The sequence below is a fragment of the Stegodyphus dumicola genome, chromosome 11, assembly GCF_044657685.1.
Source record: "Stegodyphus dumicola isolate Sdum_Otavi_A_Nest chromosome 11, ASM4465768v1".
Lineage (NCBI taxonomy): Eukaryota > Metazoa > Arthropoda > Arachnida > Araneae > Eresidae > Stegodyphus > Stegodyphus dumicola.
In genome coordinates, this window is record NC_140778.1 from 160,979,846 (window position 1) to 161,004,135 (window position 24,290).

The following is a 24,290-nucleotide window of genomic DNA, read 5'->3' on the forward strand; positions in this document are numbered from 1 at the left end:
ACATAAACATTTAAAAATATGGTGGACAACTTTCCTTATAGAGTGGTAGTTATAACCAAACAAAAAATTAAGCCCGCCACCAACACAACTTTCCAATCACTATTTGCAAATCCTGTACTAAATCTAATATGCAAATAGTAACTAAGAGTATTAAATAAATAATTAAGAGTCTGCTAAATAAATGGTATATAAAACATTTAACTCAAATTTAAGATAAATAAATTTATATTCATGAACTTGAATTTGCAAAAAAATTATCTTCCATGCTTAGTGACTTACCAATTTTAAATTATCAACTGAAGATTTCCTTGATTTTTTAAAAACTTTTGATTTTACTGTGATTTATCTACATATTTTCCTCTCAACTAGGAATGCTGATTCTTAAAAAAAGAGAGAGAGAGAAAGAGAGAGAGAGATGGCCAGAATATACAAAAAGAATAAATTTTCAGTGAGGAATGGGTATCTATTTATTATTATTATTTTTTTAAAGCTGACAGTAAAATTTAATTCTCACAGCAACATTTATTCAGTATTTTTCTATAAATTCAACTCAATTCAAAATTGGCAACAAATTTTGTGATCAGTCCAAAAAGTCAGCCTCATCAAAGTGGCAATTACCTAAATCGGTTGCAGACACAATTGGGAGGCCTTTGCAGGAGAGTGGTACGTAGACAATGAGTCAAAGCCACCAATAAAATCAACTGAAATAGAGAGATTTGTGCAATTAGCTGTGTGCTATGGAAGTTGTACACATGCAAAGTTCCTGCAAAGACCTATTTTCATGCCCTCATAGCTTACAGTAGTTCTTCACAAACCATGGAGTTTATTACATTTGATTTGAGAATATGACACACTTCAATGTTAAGTACTATAAAGTTACAGCTCAATAAGTGAGTTGTAACACAGATTGCAAGAAATTGGTAAAATCATTAGTTAAAACAATCTGTGGTCTGAAAACTGTTTATAGCAGCCAGAACTTTCTGTAAATTCTTGATTTCCTATTTTTGGTAATTAAATAAAACTATTTGAGAAATACTCAACTCAATTTGTCACTTACTTCAAGCAATATGAAAAACTATTTGATTGTAAACAGTTTACAAAATTTTATGTATCTATAGTAATTTAAGGTTTTATCATAACAAGATTCTCCAACCATTTTTCGAAAAGGAGACTTTTTTTAATGGGTAATGTCATCTACTGGTACATATGAAAAACATAAAATAATAAGCAATTTATATAATAGATGAATAGCTCATGATTAATTCAAACGCACACCATGATCGACAGGTTTGTCAGCTATATACTATAATATACATTTTGAATACTCGTGTTAAAATTATGTAACTGGTAAACTGTATTGATTGAAGTTTAACAACCAATTTTTCATAACTTAACCCTTTCTTAATTTTTATACATTTTATTTAAAGCAGAGTTCAGAACAAGTACTTTTTATTAAAGTTTCATTCCTTAAAATTCCTTCTGGTGTTTTTACCAATATTAAATGTACCTACTAGTAGCAACTGAGAACTCATGTGTTAAGTATATACGAATAAATCACTTACAGATTTACTGCAGAACACAATGCCTAATGTGATCTTGGTTAATGTTATCATTTATATAGTGTTATCGAATTGAAGAAGTCCTGCCTACGTGTATATGAAAATATGAATACATCGCTTACTGCAATCAATATTTTGGTTAATATAATCAAAATATTACAGAACAAATTTTTTAAACTGAAGTAAAGTCAGTTCAAAATTGACCATAAAAACTCTCAAGTAACAGAGACATACAGCTAAAAGAAGGGCTAAGTCTTCGAACCATTTAAAATTAAGCAAAACAGCAACCTTAGTTTGACATAAATTTTGAATAACATTGTCTATTTTATGGGTGATTAGAGACAAGTCCATCTTCTAAGAAACAACAACAACAATAATAATAATAATAATTTGGGGGGGGGGCAGATTTTTTTCCCTCTTGTAAAAACATTTTCTGAAAACATCTATTCCAAGCTAAGGTTGCTTTTCTGCCTGAATAATTCTGAATTTTACATCGGAAAGCTCTGTTTCAGGGAGGGATGCTTTCCAAGTATTAACCCTTCAGCAGTTGCGAGATTAATCAATTATTTCTTCCCCAAAACATACAATATCTGTCAGCCCTAAATTTATGATGTAAGTTGTGTTTGTTTGCATTCACTGCAGTGCATAACTGGAATGTAAACCGAGTTTAATAATGACCATCAAAAGGTTACAATTCGGGGTACAGCATTTGAAAAATAATTCTCAGCAATATTATGAATAGTTCATAAATAAACTTTTCCTAGTTAATATTTGTATTAGTTAAATTTCATTGCTATTTTGAAGGATATTTTTTTCTCAATGTTTAATGTTATACAAATATGCTGCAGACAAACATGATCACACTAAGTGGTGCCTACTGTAGCAAATGTTTACTTCTTCTATCACAAAAGTCACATATCCTTGCCTACATATACATGGAAATTAATGGAAAACTATTCCATAATACAGCTAACACATTACAAATTAATTTTTTAATACAAACTTAATGAATTTAAATTCATGTCTTATAGAAAAGAGATACATGAACAAAGAACAAGTGTTATGGAAAAAGCATTTCACTTATCAGGTGGCAGAATAACATTCTGAAATCAGACTATGAATTTTAACTTTAATGAATAAGAGATTTTAAGTTTTTAATATAATGTACTTTAAATCTTGTCAAAAGAACAAGCATTATTTTGTTATGGAAATAAACAATTTGTACAACTCAATTAGAATTGCTTTTTTGGAAGGGGACTATATAAATAATTATTTAAATTATTGTAGCATATACATGTATTTTTTCTATAACACATGTTATATTTATTTATTATTTAATTTGTTTAATCTTGAATTTGTGGTTACTTTCTGTTCAGTAAATGTATTATTTTGTATAACCTTTTATTCTGACTTCAATAACAATGGAATCGTACATATAAGCTCACACAGAACCAAAAAAGATAAGAGCAGAAACCTTCTTGCTGGGACACAGCACTGTTCGGTGCTCCCTCACAAACTCTCACACACATGACATTCTAAAAATTTCCAGAAAATGAATTTTCAAAGCCCCAAAAGAATTTCCCATTTCAGAAGTAGCCTAAAGTACTTATCCTTCCCCTTAAGCAATTCTATGAACAGAAGGCTGTGAGCAGCCACCAGAAACTTCACTTATTTTGTTACAGAGCTTCTTGTTCAGTAATTACTTTTTTAGAGTTGCTCTGTGAGTGATTATGCTGATCTGCAATATTCTTTTGGTTAACAAAATTTTTGCCTTATCTGTTTTGTTCCTTGGACTATTACAGCTGTTTATCTTGTTGTAACAGCTGTTATTTGTTTCAATAAAGTTTCAAGTTTATTGTCCATTTGACCTAACTATTTAGAAATATTTCTATTAACCCACAACAAGCAATAATATATACACCTGGTTGGGAAGAACTACTGCATTTGAAGTTATGAATGAATGTGGAAAAAGAAGTTTCACAGAGAACAGACATAAGTTACATACATAGTTTTAGAATCAGTAATTAGTAAATTTAGTTGAAAGGGATTGATAAAATGAGAACACTTAGCTTGAGAAAGCACATAAAAACCTTTCACCAATTAGCACAGCATACAAAACATACTTGATAATTAATGCACATCAGCTCTCAGACTATATGTAAAATATATTACAAATTGCACCAAAATATTGATAATGCATTTTAAATCTATATCCTAAAAATCATGTATGCATATAGACATGCATAGAGAGTGCATTTCAAAAGCCTAAATTCAATATCTCTTGAATGACTAGTCACAAAACCATGCATACAAATTTAAAAAAAATAAACTTTTAGATTACAATTTAGATCATGCAATATTTCTTAGTAAAAAATACCTAAAATTTACGGTTTTATAAATTCCAAAGGAAAAAGTGCTCTTCACAGACAAATAATTAAAAAAAAAAAAATCCCGCTCATCTGATTAAAATTACCAAAGATTTTATGATTTAAAAATTTACAGACCATACGCAAATAGTGCTGAGAGTTGGTCATGAATAGTTCAAATAGAATTTCAAAAAGATGTAATTCACATGAGAAAATTATTACAGTCAAAAGTCGTTAATTCGGACACCCATAATCCGGAATGATCTATAATCCGGACCTCAAAGCTACAAACTTTTTGTGCATGTGTCGCGTTCACGAGTGCGCATAAGACCTTTACGGCTGTGAATACGTGTGTGCGCATGTGTGTATAATGCATAACGGACGGTATAAGCTAAGCTAAAATTATCTAATTCAGTTAATGTTGCAGATTGCGTTGTTCCTTAATCTTCGAATTGGATCCGGCTTATTATTTTTTGCAGACTGTAAGAGCAATTTTATAAAAGTAAGCTTGAACTTTCGATTATGTCAAATAGAATTTCCGATATATATTTACTAATATGTAAAAGATCTACAAAGCGAAAGTATTTTTCGAAATCTGAAATCTGTTTATCAATTTCACACTGCAGCGCGCAATGAATTGGAAGTTGATCTGTCAGCACTATCCTTATCTTCAGGGCAGATATTTTTATTTTATTTAGCTTATAATTCCTTACTAAATGTAGTATTTCATCTCGATGTACTCCGTCTTTGATATGATTTAAATCAAGTTCCTCGTCATTATAATTTGCTTCTGATAGTGAAGAAAGTGACCCAGAGGTTATTGAAAATGAAAATATTTTGATTGACAAATTAGCCGGTATTCACAACACAGCAATTATAGGACTTCAACAGCGGAACTTTGTAACTAAACAAGAAATTATGTCTGTTTAATAGAATTAAAGAGAAAGTATTATCACATAAAAAACGAAGCAACTTAAACAACTTACATTGAAAGAAATGTTTAATAAAGTAAACAAATAAATATTAAGCTTTCTTTTTTGTAAATTTTGATATCCTTTAGATCATAATTGTTCTTTATTTCATAAATTATGGTTTCATATTTTTAATTTTGTAATTTCTGCATGCCATCTTACCAGATTTAAACTGGTGATCTATAATCCGGAAAAATCGATAATCCGGAATCGCCGAAGTCCCGATGAGTCTGGATTAACGACTTTTGACTGTAATAATTAAGCATGTGCTTTAAGTTTCTGTTTGATGAAATTTTAAAATTAAAAAAATATATTATCTAACAAAACACTTTTTAAATGACTCCCAAAACTCATGTTTCATACAATTCTTTTCATGTAGTAAAAGCAATTCAAGTTATATACGTAATTTCGGCACCTTTTTACCTCACAGCATATTACAGAACACAATTAATTCTTTTTTCCTAAAAATTTTTGAAAGAACGATTAACAATTTACTAACCAACTTCTGTATAAAAACCTAAATTTCACCCATTTTTAAAGCTCTTGTACCACCGTAACTGTTACAATCTGAATAAATACTTGAATAACGGGCACATAAACAGCCATTCAAGAGGTTTTTAGTCAGCAAGTTTTTTTGAAAATCTTATATACAGTCAAAAGTCGTTAATCTGGACTCGTCGGGACTTCGGCGATTCCGGATTATCGATTTTTCCGGATTATAGATCATCAGTTTAAATCTCGTAAGATGGCATGCAGAAATTCTAAAATTAAAAATATGAAACCGTAATTTATGAAATAAAGAACAATTATGATCTAAAGTGTATCAAAATTTGCAAAAAGAAAAGGCTTAATATTTATTTGTTTACTTTATTAAACATTTCTTTTAATGTAAGTTGTTTAAGTTTTGCTTCGTTTCATGTGATAATACTTTCTCTTTAATTCTATTAAACAGACATAATTTCTTGTTCAGTTACAAAGTTCTGCTATTTAAGTCCTATAATGGCTGTGTCAAGAACACCGACTAATTCGTCAATCGAAATTTTTTCGTTTTCAATAACCTCTGTCACTTTTCTTCGCTATCGGAAGCGAATTATAATGACAAGGAACTTGTTTTAAATCATATCAAAGACGGAGCATATTGAGATGAAATACTACATTTGGTAAAGAATTATAAGCCAAATAAAATAAAAACATCTGCGCTGAAGATAAGGATAGTGCTGACAAATCAACTTCCAATTCATTACACGCCCGACGCAGCGTTCCCCCCGCCGAGCAGCGTGAAATTGATAAAAAGATTTCGGATTTCAAAACATACTTTCGCTTTAGATCCTTTACATATTAACAAATATATATTGGAAATTCTATTTGATATAATCGAAAGTTCAAGCTTACTTTTATAAAATTGCTCTTACAGTCTGCAAAAAATAATAAGCCGGATCCAATTCGAAGATTAAGGAACAACGCAATCATCAACATTAACTGAAATAGATAATTAGATAATTTTAGCTTATACGTCTATTATACATAAAACGCGCACGCCAAAACGTATTCTGCACTTGCGCACACTCACATGCGCAGTCGTAAAAGGTCTTACGCGCATGCGTAAACGCCTATGCGCATGTGTCAACGCGGCGCACGCGCAGAAAGTTTTTAGTTTTGATGTCCGGATTATAGATCATTCCGAATTATGGGTGTCCGAATTAACGACTTTTGACTGTATAAGTATAAAATTTTACATGCAATATTTTCCCAGCTTTTTCCTTTTTCAAAATACAGAGTTTCATGCAATATGTAAAACATTTCAACTATCAATGAATTTTAAGTAACATCCAAATTACAATCATACCCCATACTGACTGCCACATTATAAAATTATTGTTATTAACAAAATTTATGTAGTTCTTTCTCTTCCCCTTCAAAAAAAAAAAAAAAAAAAAAAAAAAAAAAAAAAAAAAGTGGTTTAAAACTCAAGTAAGCAAATTATCTAATTTTCAATAAAAAGATAAATTTCAAACTAAAGTATGTTATGCATGCTGTTAAATATTTGACTTTATGAAACTGAACACGTACACAGAAGCAATTACAAAAACAGTTATTTTGAAGACAACATTTCAAATGAAAACAAAATACCTTGCATTTGTATCTTTACAGCTAAAACTGTATACTTACATGAATCTTCATCTCTCGTAAAAGTGTAGATTGTACCACATGCTGCAGCTAATCCAATAATCTATATAAATATTAATTATATTTGTAAATTAATTTTTAAACAAACATTTAATTTTAGCAATTACTTTTCAATTTTTAAATATCAACTTTTAATACTCCATTCATACACTGGTCTGTAAAAAAAATGCAATAATATTTTTATTAATGTTAATGACAGCTGATTAAAAAAACTTTCTTTAGAGCAAGATTATATTTGCTGATTTATTTTATTTGGCAAATATATTCAGTTTGGCAGATATATTCATATATAGTTTCAGACTTTGGCATCAAGGACTAATATTTTCACTTAAATAAAGGTTTTGTTCTGGTTCATACATAGAATATTCTCTCAGAATAATCAATTTTATTTTACATGTTATATAATTGTTAGAAATATATAACATGCTTTTTATTATTTGAGCAGTAAAATATCACCAACACATAATATGCATCTTGAAAATATTGGCATTTCATTTTAAGAGTTTGTTGAACAACAAATATATTGTTTCTTGCACGGCCATTAGTATAAGAGGGAGAAAAAAGCCTTTCATGTGCTTTTGTTAGGCTTTTGATAATCTTTCACATGCTTTTGCCATCATTATAGTTTTTGGCAATTCTGATAATTTGTATTGGTTTCTTCAGAAATCTATTACTTTTCATAAATTATGAAACAACTACGATTTTAAACTCTCCATGAAAAAATTCTGTAACCTACCACCTGTTAACCATGGTCAAAACCAAAGTAACTGATAGCATTACGTTACTAAACCACATGAAAAGCAATAGTACATAAAATAAATACAAAGAAATTTTATGTGCTTACTTTTATTACATTACCAAATTATTACACTAAATTATACAACATTACCAGAAAAATGCATAGACCTAGTCCCACAGAGGACCTATCATGTCCATCCAAGGTTATCAATTGCACTCCAAGCCCAATAAAAAAGCAGTTCATGTGTTCCTATTTGGCATCTGTGATTTGAAGCTGTCCTGTTTCACACTGGCCAATAGTCATTATTTTATTACTATAATCAGATATAAAATAACACTGATAAGCATCCCTATTTTTCATTCAACAAACACTGTTCCAATGTCTCACAACACAGGCAGAAATTTATCCTGACTTTTGACAGTTTGATACTGCAATTCAGCAAGATGATTCGGCAGCACCATGGGTATTGTTCCAGTCATATTCAGTACAATATTTTGTTTAAGGTGATCCCACAGAAATGTTCTCAGCTAAGTGTGACATCCTAGTCTTTGATTAATTTCTTTCTTTCTTGGGGGGGGGGCTGGCAGGGGTGTTACGAGAATGCTGTTGAGTCACCTTGATATACAGAAAGAAAGACAATAAGGGAACCAGGTAAATCGAGCCACGATTCATTCTCATAATTAAAGGCAAATACGGGGTAGATCACCTGCCGTGAGATTACTACAAATTTCCTACCACAATCAACAAATTTAATTAATTTGTAGGGTTTGTATTTATTTTAACTAACATTTATTTTAAGTTTAAACTATCTTTCCTGTCAAGCCTTACTTTCCCCTGGAACTGCCAGAGTATGTAAATTTTTAGTAGAACGTGCAAGGATTCAAATTATCAGTGGAAGTATTCTGAGTTAAATAGAAAGGAAACAAATTCGAGGTGTGCTGTTCTTACTTCACGAGCGCGGAGGTAGTTAGCCAGAAATTGAAGAAACACGCGTTTCGGCCTGTGTGCTTGTCTCGGCCAATTGTTAATCGTTCAACGTGATATTCAAAGTTTGCTGAATTAGCAGCGGTATTGTAAAACGTGGTGAGATTAGTTACGTTTAGAGAGCCTCATAGTTAGTCTCTTGTTATTATTTCTTTTCAGGTTCTTATTTTTTATTTTAACCGCCGGGTCAGTGTAGTTTGAGAGCGTCAAGAGCACGCATTTGTAATTTCTAAAGTTGAATAAAAAGGGACTTAAACCCTTCGCAGGACTATAATTTCCAGTTTCAGCTGTCACCACTTGGTTGCGTGCAGGTTGGAGGTGCGCAACTGTACATTGGCGCCCGAACACTTGTCGAACTGAAATGGCCGAAAATCGGATGGAAGCCGCGGGACAACAACAAGAAATGGCAAGCCAATTGGAAGGATTTGGATACCTGGTCCAGACGTTGAACGCGTCAATCAAGCCAAACGTCAATTTCGACAGAAAAAATTCGGTGGCGATATTTCTAGAAAAACTTGACAATCACTTTCAGCTCTACCCTGTGCCTGAAAGACAAAAAGTTGCCATCGCCACATCTGCACTAAGAGGACAAGCTGCGCTATGGTGGAAGAATATAGGCAAATTTTTATTAGGGGAATTTGGAGGCCAGACATATACATTTGAAAATTTCAAAAAATCGTTAGTAAAGGCCTTCCCCATAGTGAAAGATCGAGCAAGGCTAGAAGCCGAACTATATAGTTTCTATCAACGGGATATAGAAGAGTTGACGGACTTTATTCTGCGAAAAACTAAGCTGACGGATATGCTGTATGGAAAGAAACCCGATGCGGAGATTATTGAAATAATCTTACCAAGATTGTTACCTGCTGTTCAAGACTACTTCAAAATTAGAAACCGAAGCACATTGCAGGAGCTCTTCGAATTGGCGGTGAAGTTTCAAAATCGCAGAATAGTGGAAAAAGCTAGAGGGGCATCGTATTCTCAAAGTACCCGAAGGCAATTTTCAAATGAGAAAACCAGAAATGCAAACTGCTCTTATGGGGAAAAGAGCTATCAAGCTAACTCAGCGAACCTCGAAGGTCAAGGCCCAAAAAGGAAATTTGAAAACAAACATCCACGTACCCAGAAGGCAGAAGTTGAAAGGAAAGCTTTAAACAAGTAGAGTTGCCTGTGAAAGCGAGGGTCCAGACCCCGGAAGTTTTAAAAAAATCCTCAAAAAGACATTTAAATACGGTCATCGTAAAGAACTCACATCTACCAATTATACAAGTCCTGGTTGGTGATGTACCAGTAGAAGCCCTCATCGATACAGGAGCAGAAGGTAATTTTATGAGTGAGACATTCTTCAAAAAGAATTTTTATAGGTTACGATTATTTAAAAACAAAAACACAGAAATTATAGCGGCACAAGGAAAAACCTATCACTGCATCGGGAAAGTATCATTAAACATACAGGTAAAAGAGGAAAGCCTCAAGGTATTAATTTTTGTGGTAAAACATCTGCAAAATCCTCTTATTTTAGGTATGGAGTTTTTAAGGGCCGCGAGGGCCAAATTGAATTTTCAGGACAGTTCTATTGTGCTGGAGATGGACCAGAGGGTGGTGGAACCTGTGGAACAACCGCAAGTTGACCTTAGCCATTTGAATGACCATGAAAGTCAAGCCATCCAGCAAGTGGTGAGTAATTTTTCTAACTTGTTTTCAGAAAAGCCTGGTAGCTCTCAAATAGTTACGCATCAGATACAGTTAACTGCCGAAAAACCTTGTAGGGCTAAACCGTATCGTTATGATAAACAAAAAGACCTAATCATCGAAGAACATATTCAGGAAATGTTAAAGAACAAAATAATAACGCCCATAAATAGTGAGTACGCGAGTCCAGTCGTACTATGTAGGAAAAAGAACGCGTTTCCTCCTTTGGATAAAAGGGTTTGGAGGTTTGCTATCGATTACAGAAAACTGAATAGTATTACTAAATTCCCAGTTAACCCTTTGCCGGTTATAGAGGAAATTATTAGAAACATTAAATCTACTAGATACATGACTACTTTGGACTTAACATCTGGCTACTATCAAATAGCTATGAAACCCGAAGACATACATAAAACCACGTTTATAACAAAATTGGGCACTTATGCATTTTTACGCATGCCCTTTGGGTTGTGTGGCGCCCCGTCAACATTCCAGAGAGCTATGGACATTGTTCTAAAGCCTGTCCTAGGAAAATCGACTTTAATCTATCTAGATGATATAATTATAACGAGTAGTACGTTGGAACAACATATTAAAGATCTAGAAGAAGTGTTTAAATTATTAAAAGAGGCCGGTCTTACAATTAACGCCTCAAAATGCAAGTTCACAACTAAAGAACTTAAATATCTGGGTTATAAAATTTCGCAAAAGGGTATAGAAACTCATTCAAAAATAAAAGCAATCAAGAATTTCCCACCGCCCAACACCGCCAAGAAACTTTCTTCTTTCCTTGGGTTATGTTCTTATTATCGGTCATTCATAAAAGATTTCTCTAATATTGTTGAACCACTGTTAGTAAGTAAAAGAAAGAAAAGTAAATTTACGTGGACAGCGGACGCAAATACCACATTTGAAAGATTAAAAGAAGCGCTCATCAATGCCCCTGTTTTGAAATTCCCGGAGGGAGACGAAAACCTGGAAATTGCAGCAGATGCGTCGGACTATGCGGTGGGCGCGGTTCTTATGCAAAATAGCCATCCTCTGGCATTTTTTAGTAAAACGTTGAATCACACACAAAGGAATTATACAGCTACAGAGAGAGAAACATTAGCCGTATTAATGGCTGTACACAAATTTCGAGTTTATTTCGGCAAAGCGCCAGTAACAGTCTTTTCGGATCATGCGGCTGTTGGTAGATTTTACTCGGGGAAAAATTTAACGCCAAGGTTAATAAGATGGGCTTTAAAACTCCAAGAATATAATCTAATAATAAAATATAAACCGGGTAAGGAAAACAATGTAGCTGACGCACTTTCTCGTATAAAACTGGACGATGAAGGTAATGAACTCAAATGCGCTATGTTGACTTCAAAAATTTTAGATTCTAGAGATACAATTATTGCTGAATTGAAAGCTGATTCAGAATTTGGAAATATCTATGCATATTTGAAAGACCCCGAAAGCTTTGAGCACACAGATATCAATGCGATAAGAAGTAGAGCAGAAAACTATGAAATAATAGATAATTTATTATTTTATACGAAAACAACAAACGAAAATTTCGAGTACAAACCAGTCATCCCAGCCTCGCTTCGATTAAGCATTTTGAAGGAATTACACGAAGCGAAAACAGCGGGTCATTTAGGGGTCAGAAGGACTTTAAAAAGGGTACGCGAGGCGGTATATTTCCCGCAATTATACAAAATAGTAACTGAGTATGTCAGGTCCTGCAATCAATGTCAGTTAATAAATGATATTAATTACAGCCCGGCCGGGTACATAAATAGCATTCGCGCTACATTTCCGAATGAAATTTTAGGCATAGATCTTCTTGGTCTTTTCCCCCAGAGCGAGTTAAATAAAAATTGTTTTCTTTTAGTAATTGTAGATCATTTTTCAAAATGGACAGAAATTGTTCCACTTAAACGTGCGTCAGCCAAAACAGTCGCAGATGCATTCTTACACAGATACATTTTAAAATAAGGTGCACCGATAAAAGTCATTAGCGATAACGGAAAACAATTCATTAGTCAAATATTTGAAAACATATGCACTGGACTTGGCATACGTCATATCAAAATGGTTCCATATAGACCACAGGCAAACATAGCAGAAAGAGTGAATATAAACATTGTAAAAATAATTCGCAGTTACGTTAGCACTGTGATGGCTGGGATGGCTACATAAATGAGTTAGCTTATGCTTTAAGAACGGCAAATCACGATACCACGGGAAAAACTACAACAGAATTATTTTTAGGCCGAAAGTTAATTACGCCTTTAGATAAATTATTCTTTGTGCAACAAAGAGAGCAAGAGTTTAAACAGAAAGGTGTGCAAAAACTTATTGATCAGGCGCTTAAAAGCTCGGATACGGCAAGAAATAAGCAAAAAATATATTATGATAAAAAACGCCCTGAAGCAGATTTTAAAGTTAGGGATAAAGTATTGAAGCGGAAATTTTCTTTATCAAGTGCCCCAGACAATTTTACGGCAAAGTTAGCTCTAAAATTTGAAGGCCCCTATGTAATTCAGGAAATCAAAGGAGTCGTATTGTACCTTAAGAACGAGAGAGGGGAAATCTGTAAAGCAAGTCCCGACCAGGTGAAAAAATACTATAATCAAAATTTTTTGATGATTTTGAAATCCTTAAAAGTTTCTTGCAGGACTCAAGCGTAAAAGAAGTAGAAGGTCCCGAAATAACGTCACCCGTTCCACCACCCAAGAAGCAGAGAACTGAAAAGAGACCTAGCCCTTCTACAACCCAGGTGACGGTACTGAAAAGAAAAAACGAAAATTTTCAGACTCCAGCATTTAAGAAAAACAAGAATGCAAAGCCACCGTGTAAAGAAACCTTGGTAAAGAGGAAAACACCACCTACAACGTATCACAGTAGAAATTATACATCAAGGAGAATGCTCCCAGGTGCTCCAGTCAGGTGCAAACAAGGCCGCCGTTCCGGAAACTAAAAAGACAGCAGAAGGAAGGAAAAGACCAGCAACAATAGAAGAAATTCAAGAAGGACTCCAGACCGGAGGACATCAAGACCAGCCGTCCAAGGGAAAAACGAAAAAGACAGCAACCCGACGATTACTACGCCAAGAGGCCAGCATGCAGAGGACGCAAAAGAAAAACTAATGTGGACAACACTCGGAGGTCAGTAAGGAGAAGATTGACGTCCATGAAACCTATCACGTGGTAACAGTTCTACCAGAAAAGAATGACGGAGTTTCAATCATCGAAAACTCAAAGATAAGTTAAAATCTTTTATAAAATTTTTCTTTTGTTCCAAAACGTTATGCGGAAATACGAAGTTCTATGTTTTGACGAAAGTCAATATGTCTCGGTTGAGACTTAGTTTTGTTTTACTTTATTTAGCTAAGGCAAAAGTATTATTTTCTTTAAGTATAAAATCTAAGAAAAAGCAGTTTCTGTTGGTCGAAAGACTAATTCTGTTATGTTAAAGCCAAAATTTGGCTGACTTCGTATTCTTGTATTAATAAAAACTTTAGTTTCAATGCCGACAGCTTGGCGAAGAATGAGTAAAGTAAAAATTTATTTTCTCTTATTCATTTTATGGTAAATTGTAAAAATCATATGTCTTAGAATTTTGTAAATATACGTAAATACTTAAATGTTATGTAGAAGTAGAATTTAGTCTAGAAGCATAAAATTTTAGATGCTAAAAGTAAATGCTCAAAAGCAATGAATTCAAAATTTAAGCATTAAACTGTAGATAAAATCATGCTTTAGAGCGAAAGCCTGCATGTCTAAAGATGAATGAGGGGGAAGTTAGAATGAATGTGTTTTGTAGGGTTCTCCACCTACACTTGAATTTTAAGAATGTTAAAGTAGCTCATCGAGTTGTAGAATGTCGAGTAAGGTGTGTCTATTTGGTCGTTGAATTCTAACAAATCATGGTGGTTAGGGGAAGTGTTGTAATACTAAAACACAAATATTCCCGTTTGACACCACACATGGTGGAGAGCCAGGGTAAAGCTAAATTAATGTTTGAATACTTGAATGAATGTGAAGTAAGCAGTAACTAAGGAAAATAAATCGTTTAAAAACAAAAATGTATTCAGTGTCAAGAAAGTGTAAATTATAATGTATTGAGAAAGATACTGATACTTATTCCTTCCAGATGCTGGAAGGAAAAGAACAAGATTGATTGCTGAAGTCCAGGAAAAGTTGCTGTAAGAAGAGAGATTTAAATAAGTATCTACAGAAATTTAGTATACCTTTTGTTACATAAGATTTTTTTGTTTAAACGAGGCTCTTAAAAGTTAGTTCAGAATTGTAGAAACTTTACAACAGGTCGTTTGTAGGACCTGCTTCCAAGTTTTCCAAATTCTGGCAGCGGCAAATGTAGGGTTTATATTTATTTTAACTAACATTTATTTTAAGTTTAAACTATCTTTCCTGTCAAGCCTTACTTTCCCCTGGAACTGCCAATGATGCCAGAGTATGTAAATTTTTAGTAGAACGTGCAAGGATTCAAATTATCAGCGGAAGTATTCTGAGTTAAATAGAAAGGAAACGAGTTCGAGGTGTGCTGTTATTACTTCACGAGCGCGGAGGTAGTTAGCCAGAAATTGAAGAACCACGTGTTTTGGCTTGTGTGCTTGTCTCGGCCAATTGTTAATTGTTCAACGTGATATTCAAAGTTTGCTGAATTGTAAAACGCGGTGAGATTAGTTACGTTTAGAGAGCCTCATAGTTAGTCTCTTGTTATTATTTCTTTTCAGGTTCTTATTTTTTATTTTAACCGCCGGGTCGGCGTAGTTTGTGAGCATCAAGAGCACGCATTTGTAATTTCTAAAGTTGAATAAAAAGGGACTTAAACCCTTCGCAGGACTCTGTCTAATTTCCAGTTTCAGCTGTCACCACTTGGTTGCGTGCAGGTTGGAGGCGTGCAACTGTACAAATTCTTGGAATATTTTTCATCAACGCACCATCAGCAGCTTTATCTGAATTATAGCATAATGAAACTGGCATCATAAGCATTGTTCTTGGTATATGAATATATTCCTCTTGCTCATTCATGACTTTAAATTCACTAATAATATCTTTATTTATACTTAAAATTTCCAATTTTCCTGAATAAGAAGTAATAATGTGATTGTTTAATGAAATCAAACTCTCTCAATATTTATTATATGCTTTAATCATATATTTACTATATAAATAACTAATTTTTATTCTCTCTTAAATGTACCATTTTTCTAGTTTTGCTTGTCGAAGAAAGCTTCACTTTATAGGGAAGAAATATATCAAGTCAACCTAGCAAAACACTAACAAGTCAAATGAAGTTAATTAAGGATGAATATTAACTTATGCTCGTTTCTTTGTTAATATTCAATGTATTTTAAAAACAGTACTTACTGCATTTTACAGCCTCAAAATTAAGTTTTGGTCTAATATTTGACTTCATAAATTAAAACATGCACTGACATGGAAAGAATATTAGGCATTGTAAACAAATATAAGCACTGACATATTTTGGAGTGTTTAAGTGTTAAAATTTTATTATGTAATAAAATAGAAGTTCGCACATATCTGATCAACCTTCCACTTATTTCTTTATCACAGAAGAAAAATATAACACTAAAAAAAGGGGGGGACTCTATTACTAGGAAATGTTCACTGAATGGGAGTGTATTGGTCTACTATAGGCATAGCCAAGCTGCAGCTATTTGACCCTTAAATGAGACTTTCATTATAATAAGAAATATATTTATTTTTGAAATACCACATAATGAAATACTTTTTCAACAATCAATAATCAGATTTTCATAATATAATGTTCTTATAACTGCATAAGAATTTCATAATATAATGTTCTTATAATCAATGCAATAAACAAAGACAAACAATAATTTCTAAGATTTACTTCATAGAAGTATTATTTTCAGAGCTCACAGGGTAGCAGAAAAATGTATATTTCAGTAGCGTGCTATATTAACGGTACATGATTAAATATTCAATCAACAAACTTCATTATACATGTGTTTGGTAGTAACTTGGAAAGGAGAAATCAAAACACGTATTATGATCTAGCTCACAAACACATTGTTTTTTATTTTATTACAGTTTTCAAAAATATGCTATTTTTATTCTCATCTTAATGGTGTGTAGCAGCGTTTTTTTTGTGCAAAAACTGTGCTATGTTAACACAAAATAGTTTTTGTATTTTGATGTCAGTTTCTTCGAAACTATCCTGTTTTTATGTCTTCCAGACGCAAATGCATATGTTAAGCACAAAGGAAGATGACTGTTTTATATTCCAAATTATTGCCTCATTTTTCACTCAAATGGAAAACTCATAACAATAAATGAATACCACTGTTACTTCTTTTAGTTTATTCTTAACAAAACCATAACCAGAATTTTTTTTCCTATCACGAAGAAAAACAGAATATCATAGCAAAGTTAATTTACATATTAGAGGGATATATTTTTCTGAATGCAAAGCAGGAGCAATAAGAATTATTTATGCATGCTTAGGAATAATCAAATTAAATAAAAATATGAAACTATTAATTTATTTGAAACTCTTCTTTCCATTTGGAAACCAATCAACTACATTAAAAACAAAAGTGAGATCTAGTTGCAGTTAATAGACAATCTAGCTGTGGCTCCTGAAATTTTGAAATTATATCTGGCAGCTCAGACTGACATAAAATTTGGCCACCCCTAAGCTACTACTACCTACCTTTTTTTAAAAAAAGGGGGGTTAATAAAAATCTCGATGAATAGAAAAACTTTTTTGGTTATATAATATGTAAAAACCAAAGAAACTTGTAAAATAACAAAGAATTGTTCAGAAAACTTTCAGAATATTTAGTTTTAAACTACAACTGAAGAAACCAATATTTTTTTAAAATTTAAATACTTCTGTCTTCATTTTTAAGTTTGCTCAAATGCTTTTTTTTTCCCGGGGGCAGGGATATCATAATCTAAGGAACTTTTGCTATAAGATAAAATTAAATAAAAATTTTAAATGCTATACTTACTGCAAGAAAACATTGTACAGATGCTTGTATAGCTTCAATATAAAAATATTCTATGACGCATCCTTCAACAGTAGTTGGAGTAGGAAACATTAAAGGATCATCATGAGAAGAATTGTATATTGGTATGCAGCCTGCTCCATTCACTAACCACCAACTACGGCTGCCAGTACCCATGTTAAGAATGTGAGTATCCTTTAGGAAGAAAAACATAATGCAAATAAAATATGTAATTTTAACCAAAGTATAAAACAAAAAACCTTTTTTATATAGAGGCAGATTACTCTTATTAAAAATTTTCTACAGCAAAAATAGTTCACATCTCTATTACATAACAAAAAACACTGGAACATAGTTAAAATACTAAATTAAATAATCAGCATCTGCTTTTTCAACTGTAACCCAAAGAGGTAAAAAAATAAAATATTCCTATTACATAACCTAAAATTTGAATCCTATACATATGAAAGAAGATGACTTGGAGTAAACTGCAATGGATTGATAACGGTTCTCTGCGTTACAACTTGGAGATTTAGTGCATAGATAGACAGATGACACTTAAAGGAGAGACTTGTAGACATGGCCAAATTGAATATAATTTTTATTGCTGGATACAAACTAATTATTGAAAACATACTTTTCATCATACATGATCATAGGTACAAAACGTACCCCGCAATTTTATACAGAGTATCACATTTTAGATAACAGTGTAGTTAGCAGCACGTCAAAACAAAGGGAGTGAAGTAGTGTCAAGATTGCAAAAAAGCTGAAGTGAAAGTGTGCAATTATCCAATATGGAAGCTCACCAAGAGAAAGTTTGAGTTTAGGTTAGAGATGTTTCAGTTCTCAAAATTTTGAAATCAGGTTCTGAATTAGCTACGACATCAGCGTTACTTAAGCCATGCGAGATGGATTGATCTAGAAATGATGCAGACCAGAAAAATTATTATGATTTTCATAATTTCTCTGTTTCCATACAATATTTTTAATCCTGCACATATGCCTATATATTTATAATAAAAAAGAGCTAAAGCAATAAAAAATAGCAGCAGGATTCTATGGAAATCATAAATGCCAGTTCAAATTAAAAGAATAAAACTTTATCTTTATGGCAATCTTCTCCCGTCAGCGATTTGTGGGAGTTTATAGAAAAAGGTATGAAATTAATCTAAACAAGTTATGAAATCAATTTTAATTTTGCCTTTGAGATGACTTTGCTACGGCATCAGATATGTTACTAAATTGGACGTTTTAATTTTGATGGTAACATTAGCACTATTTCAGATTAAAAAAATTAACTTACCATATAAACCTGCATATAAGTCGAATATTTTAAGAAATAAAATCATACCCCCATACAAGTTGAAAATTTTAAGAAATAAAATCAAATTTTGAAGTAGAGGTTGACTTATACACTGAACCTAAAGAAAGGATCCACAGAGGAGGTGGCCGCTGATTGATGACAAGTCGGTGAACTTGATTAGTAAATATATCATTCACACAGAAAAAACAAAAAATTGTTTATTTATTCTTCCTTTTTTATTTAGTAGTTCTTCCCCCCCCATTTCATTTCATCATCTGGCATCACAAACCAATTCAATCTGTACAATATCTGCGAGATGCTCTTTAGTTAATATAACCCTATAGAAATAGTAACTGTAACCATACTAAATACAGGGGTGTTTGTGAGACCCCAAAAAATCCCCTGAAACTTTTACGGACTTACTACCGACATTTTGGAGTTTCGAGAAGGGGGGAGGAGAGAAATGAAAAATTACAATTATGAAGTATTGAATGACCTTATTATAAAAGTTCAATGAATTACTTTTATTGCAAAATTAATAACAATAAATTTTCCAACATATAAACTACTACATTTTACGTAAATATTTTAAATTACCTGAATTAATCCTTTAAAAAAAATTATCTAATTTCTGCTGCTTTTTTTTATTTTCTGATGTTTGTGGGCTTGTCTTTCTTTTGTGGTGAACTTCATAATTGCAGGAAGGTTGACTTTTATTTTCTTCATTTACAGTTGAAGAAATTTCCTCGAGAACTGTACATGCAGAGGTAGAAGCAGTTTGCTTTTCTGCTAATGTAGAAGATTTTTCAGAGACTTTTATAGGTGACTCATCTAAAATACATGTTTTTAAGTCCTCTTGATATGTTTTCCAACTTCTATTCATATTCAGTAAAAGATCTTTGTGAATTGGATCAGTCATTGGATTTTTTGAGCCATATTTTTCACATGAGGTTTCTTTAGAAGCCATTAAATCATATTTAATAGTCTGCACTGCATCTAGGGAATCAATCTTAAGAGAGGTTCTATAGTCAGTGACAAGTGTATCCATTAAGTTGAATGCACTTTCCACTAATGGGCCATGGAAGCAGCAAAGGCAGGCTTTGACCAATTTAGCCAATGTAGGATACTTATAATCATTTGTGAAATCATCTTTTAAATTAAAAACTTTAGACTAATATTTATCAATTGTACACTTGACTTGATTTCCACTTTCATCAGATATGTAGAGCATTTCTTTGGTGATATCAATATCACTCTGGTATAACTTATTTCAGCTTCTACTTTTGACTTTCATTATCACTAAAAATATGGGACATAAAAGATGATAATTTTTCAAAAGCTAATATTGTACTGGTTTTACCTCTTAGCTCTGGATCTAATGCTGTAAAACTAATTAGATATGGATTTTTAAGGGGTAATTTCTGTTTCATATGCTGTGCTGTATTAGTATAAGCTTTCATCAGAGAAATTTGGAATTCTTTTGCTATTGGATGATTTTTTGATAATTTCTTCAGGAGAGTGGAAGCTTCTGCACCAGTAAATATTACTTTGCTAGGTAGATGGAATTCTGGATTTGTGACATCAACCTTTAATAAATCATTATAAGATGTGCACTCTATATTTTCTGGCTTCATAAAAAAAGAGAAAAATTTTGCCATCGATTTATAAATACTGGAATGTATTAAATGAAGCATTGGTTTTTTTTTTTTTTTTTTTTTTTTTGTTTCAAATAATTTAATATATGTGTTGAACTCTGGTAATACTGCTGAATATAATGCCATATGCAATAAAGTTTTGTTTTGCATAACAAATAACCCATTTAGTATTCTTTTTTTCCGAGAAGCAAAAATACACCCTTTCAACATTTTTTTTTTTTTTTTTCTTTTCTTTTCTTTTTTTTTTTTTTTTTGAGCTGCAGAAATATTTCTTTTATTGTATACAGTTTCAACATAAGAAAAATAATCCCCTTTATCAGTTTTATCCAAGTAGTGAAAATAAAATGCAATAAGAGCATCCCACAGATCTTTGATTCTTTCTAAAACACATAAAATGTACACCCACCTATGGTCTGGTCTCTTCAAGGGCTTAAGTTTTTTAATGGCAAGGGATTAACATATTTTGAAAAAATGTTCTCTTTTACTGCAGCTTTTCATATCAAAATAGATGTCATCAAACAAATCTTCTAAGTATCTATCAAAACATGAAGCAAATTTTTTTGCACAGTTATTAGCTGTGTGACATGTGTCACCATCAATATCTAATAAGTGGGGTGCTTTGTTTGATCGTAGTCTGGTTTCAACACCCTTTTTTTTTCCACACATGGTGTTACATGAGTCCATTAATACACTAATTAAGTTTGCCCATGGAATATTATTATCTTCAATAGTATTAACAACTGCTTTAAAAACTGCTTCTGAATTGCAAGATTCCATCATCTTTAGAGATGCAAAATGATGAACTACAACTTCACTTTGATTGTTGTCATAAAACTGCACCAATATTGCCAGTATACTTTCTTGAGCATTGCTAGTATTTTCATCCAAATTTAGAGAAAATGGAGTCTCCTTTAAAGTTTTAATGATATTTTCCTTAATAGTTTTTGCGAGCCCATATTTCATCTTATAAAATGCAGTAGTCCTGGACATTTCCAACGAGTTTAGTGCCGTCTGATCGCGGCTCAACTGTTTGTAGAGTTCAATTAAATTGGGAGCTACATTGAAAGAAAGATAATTCTCGGCGATAAACGAAGTTATTAATACCTCTTCGCGTGCTTTTCTTGTCACTATATCCAATGGCCGAGCATCAGTCTCCAGTAAGTCATCAGTATTTTTTTAATTAGCATAATTACTTAAAGTCATTGAATGTCTAATGCACTTTGAATATTTTATGTGCGTCACAGTTTTAGAATGATTTGTGAAAGCCTTGAATCCTTCCCCACCATACTTCAGCAGCGAGTTACAAAAAACACAATATGCTTGTCCAGCAACATTTATTTTCTTGCACCACGTGCCCATGTTATCCCCATTACCATCTCTCCGTTCAATCCAATTCCACCTAAATGCATTCCGGACACCTTCTTCTAAATGTATAATATCATTATTTATATCGAGAAATTTCATAATGAAATTCTCTTGCGTACATAAATTAAAAAATACTTCAATAAACGAAACGAAAAATTTACACGTGCATCAATAAATGAAACGAAAATTTTACACAGCGGAGAAAAAAAAAGTTGAGAAGCGATCAATGACAAATAGCTAATATGGCAAAAAATCCCCCTTCTCTACTTATTTGATGCCACGCCAGAAGAGATAAGACCTTTGAACCCAGAGTCACGTGATCGCGCATCTGGTCGAACGAAGTCTCTCCCTTTTTTTTCTGCCGCGCCTACTTGCCGAAAAGAATCCAGAAGAGAATGTCCGAGAACTGGGGGAATGAGTCATAACTCGCAATAAGGAAAGAACAAAAAAGAAGTTTTTTCCCCCTTTTCACGCATTATCACTGCCTTTGGAGAAAGAAAGGAAAAGTTTTCACCACACACACTGACCTTGCGTTTTCTGCTTTCAAAGCATACAAAATTACCCAGATCAAAATAAATAATTCATTATTATTCCTACTGCCTTTTGAACGACGATCCCGGAATTTCCGGCTATCGAAGTTCAAAATCCCCGGAGCACAAACACCCTTGTAAATAAGTCATTGATTACAACTTTTTTATCTTGATTGAACATGTGCTTTTTTACTTTTCCTGCTTTTTGTAATGTCTGATTTATCGGAATCTATAAAATAACATCTCTCTCCAGAGCCACACACTCCCTGCAATGAGTTGTGTAAAACAAAAGAGTGTTTTACACTGAGAAATGATGATTGAAGAATTCAAATAAAATTCTTTGAAAATTTTGTATATATTTTAAAATTTTATCATGAAAACTTTGTATATATTTTATATTGGTTTGATACAGGGAAAAAAAAATCACTAAATCATGAGTGAAATTTTATTGAGAACAACAACATGCAGTTTTATTAGCAGCAGGTGCGCCACTCATGTTGCAAATTTCCTAAATTTTTTCTCAAAAGTAAGGAGGGGTTGACTTAAATATGAGTATATCTGTTAACTTTTAGTTCCAAAAGATAATTCTAAGGGTTCATATAAAATAGAAGTCTGTAAAGTACAGTATGACTGCATACATAATATTTTACACAATTACTATAGCTTTAAATTGTTAAACAGGATGTTTTCAGATAGAGAAGTGATAACTATAATATGAAATTAAATCAGTAAATATGTATAAAATCTAGCAGTGAGTTATGTTGCTCATAACTCTTGCCTCAGGTGAGTAATTACAAGGGATGTTAAAATAGCTAAGAAAAGTCAGAAATTTCTCTTACAAAAACTAAGAATGTTAACTTTCAACTTTGAAATATACATCAAACTGTGTTAAAAATATATCTGAAATGACATAATTCACATCATTTATAATAATTTAAAAGTTATAAGCTCATAAATACAGCTGTTTTTGTCTTGATTAGTTTTACATCCGTTTATCTTTTGCACATCTCTTCTTGGTAACGATGATGCCTCTCGAAATATGTTCGACACAGGATACTGTCAAAATAATAAGCAGCAAAACTGTTTAAATATAAATTAACTAATTATTTGTTTTCTTCCACAATCATGTTGGTTTGATACATGTTTTTTATTGGATAGTTTCTATTATTTTTAAACACTTCAGCTAAATTAACAGATTAACAAACTGTATCAAATAAGAACATAATAAAATAATACTCATAATACACCACATGGTATGCACCCAAAAGCTTCAAATCCCTTATATTCCACATTCCCTGAAATGAAGATATGTTAAGCAGAGCCAGGATAAGGGTGAATAATTACAAAGGGTGATAAATTAGCTAAGAAGTATAAAACTAAGCTAAATAAAATAGCTAAGAAGTATGTCAGAAATTTCTCTTACAAAAACTAAGATTAACTTTCAACTTTGAAATATACATCAAACTGTGTTAAAATTATATTTGAAATGACATAATTCACATCAATTATAATAATTTAAAAGTTCTGCATTCATAAATACAGCTGTTTTTCTCTTTGCTTATACAGCTCATAGTTTTACATCCATTAATCTTTTGCATCTCCCTTCTTGGTAACGATGATACCTCTCGGATTATGTTTGACTCAGTAGTGCCCATACAAAAAGCAGCAAAACTGTTTAAATATAAATTAGCTAATCAATTTTTTAGTTCCGCGATCACGTTGGTTTGATACATAATTTTTATAGCACAGTTTCCATTATTTTTAAACAATTCAGCTAAATTAAGAGACAGATTAATATCATCAATTTATTTTCAAGTGCACTCAGGTTTCAAAGTAATGTACATACTTCATATATCTTCCTTTATTTTGAACTAAAACTTATTTTTTCACCATATTAAGCTTTCCAAAGCATACAAACTGAGTA

The 24,290-nt window shown here is 32.3% G+C and overlaps 1 protein-coding gene across 1 annotated transcript in view; it reads right to left on the reverse strand.

The window, feature by feature from the left end:
* NKAIN (Sodium/potassium-transporting ATPase subunit beta-1-interacting protein) overlaps positions 1–24,290 on the reverse strand; it is a 73,969-nt gene that overhangs the window by 20,995 nt on the left and 28,684 nt on the right. Inside the window, exons 4-5 of the mRNA XM_085826185.1 lie at positions 17,514–17,705; positions 7,066–7,126 (exon numbers count right to left, since the gene is read on the reverse strand). Of these exons, the coding sequence (XP_085682311.1) occupies positions 7,066–7,126; positions 17,514–17,705 (253 nt within the window). The remainder of the gene's footprint in view (positions 1–7,065; positions 7,127–17,513; positions 17,706–24,290) is intronic.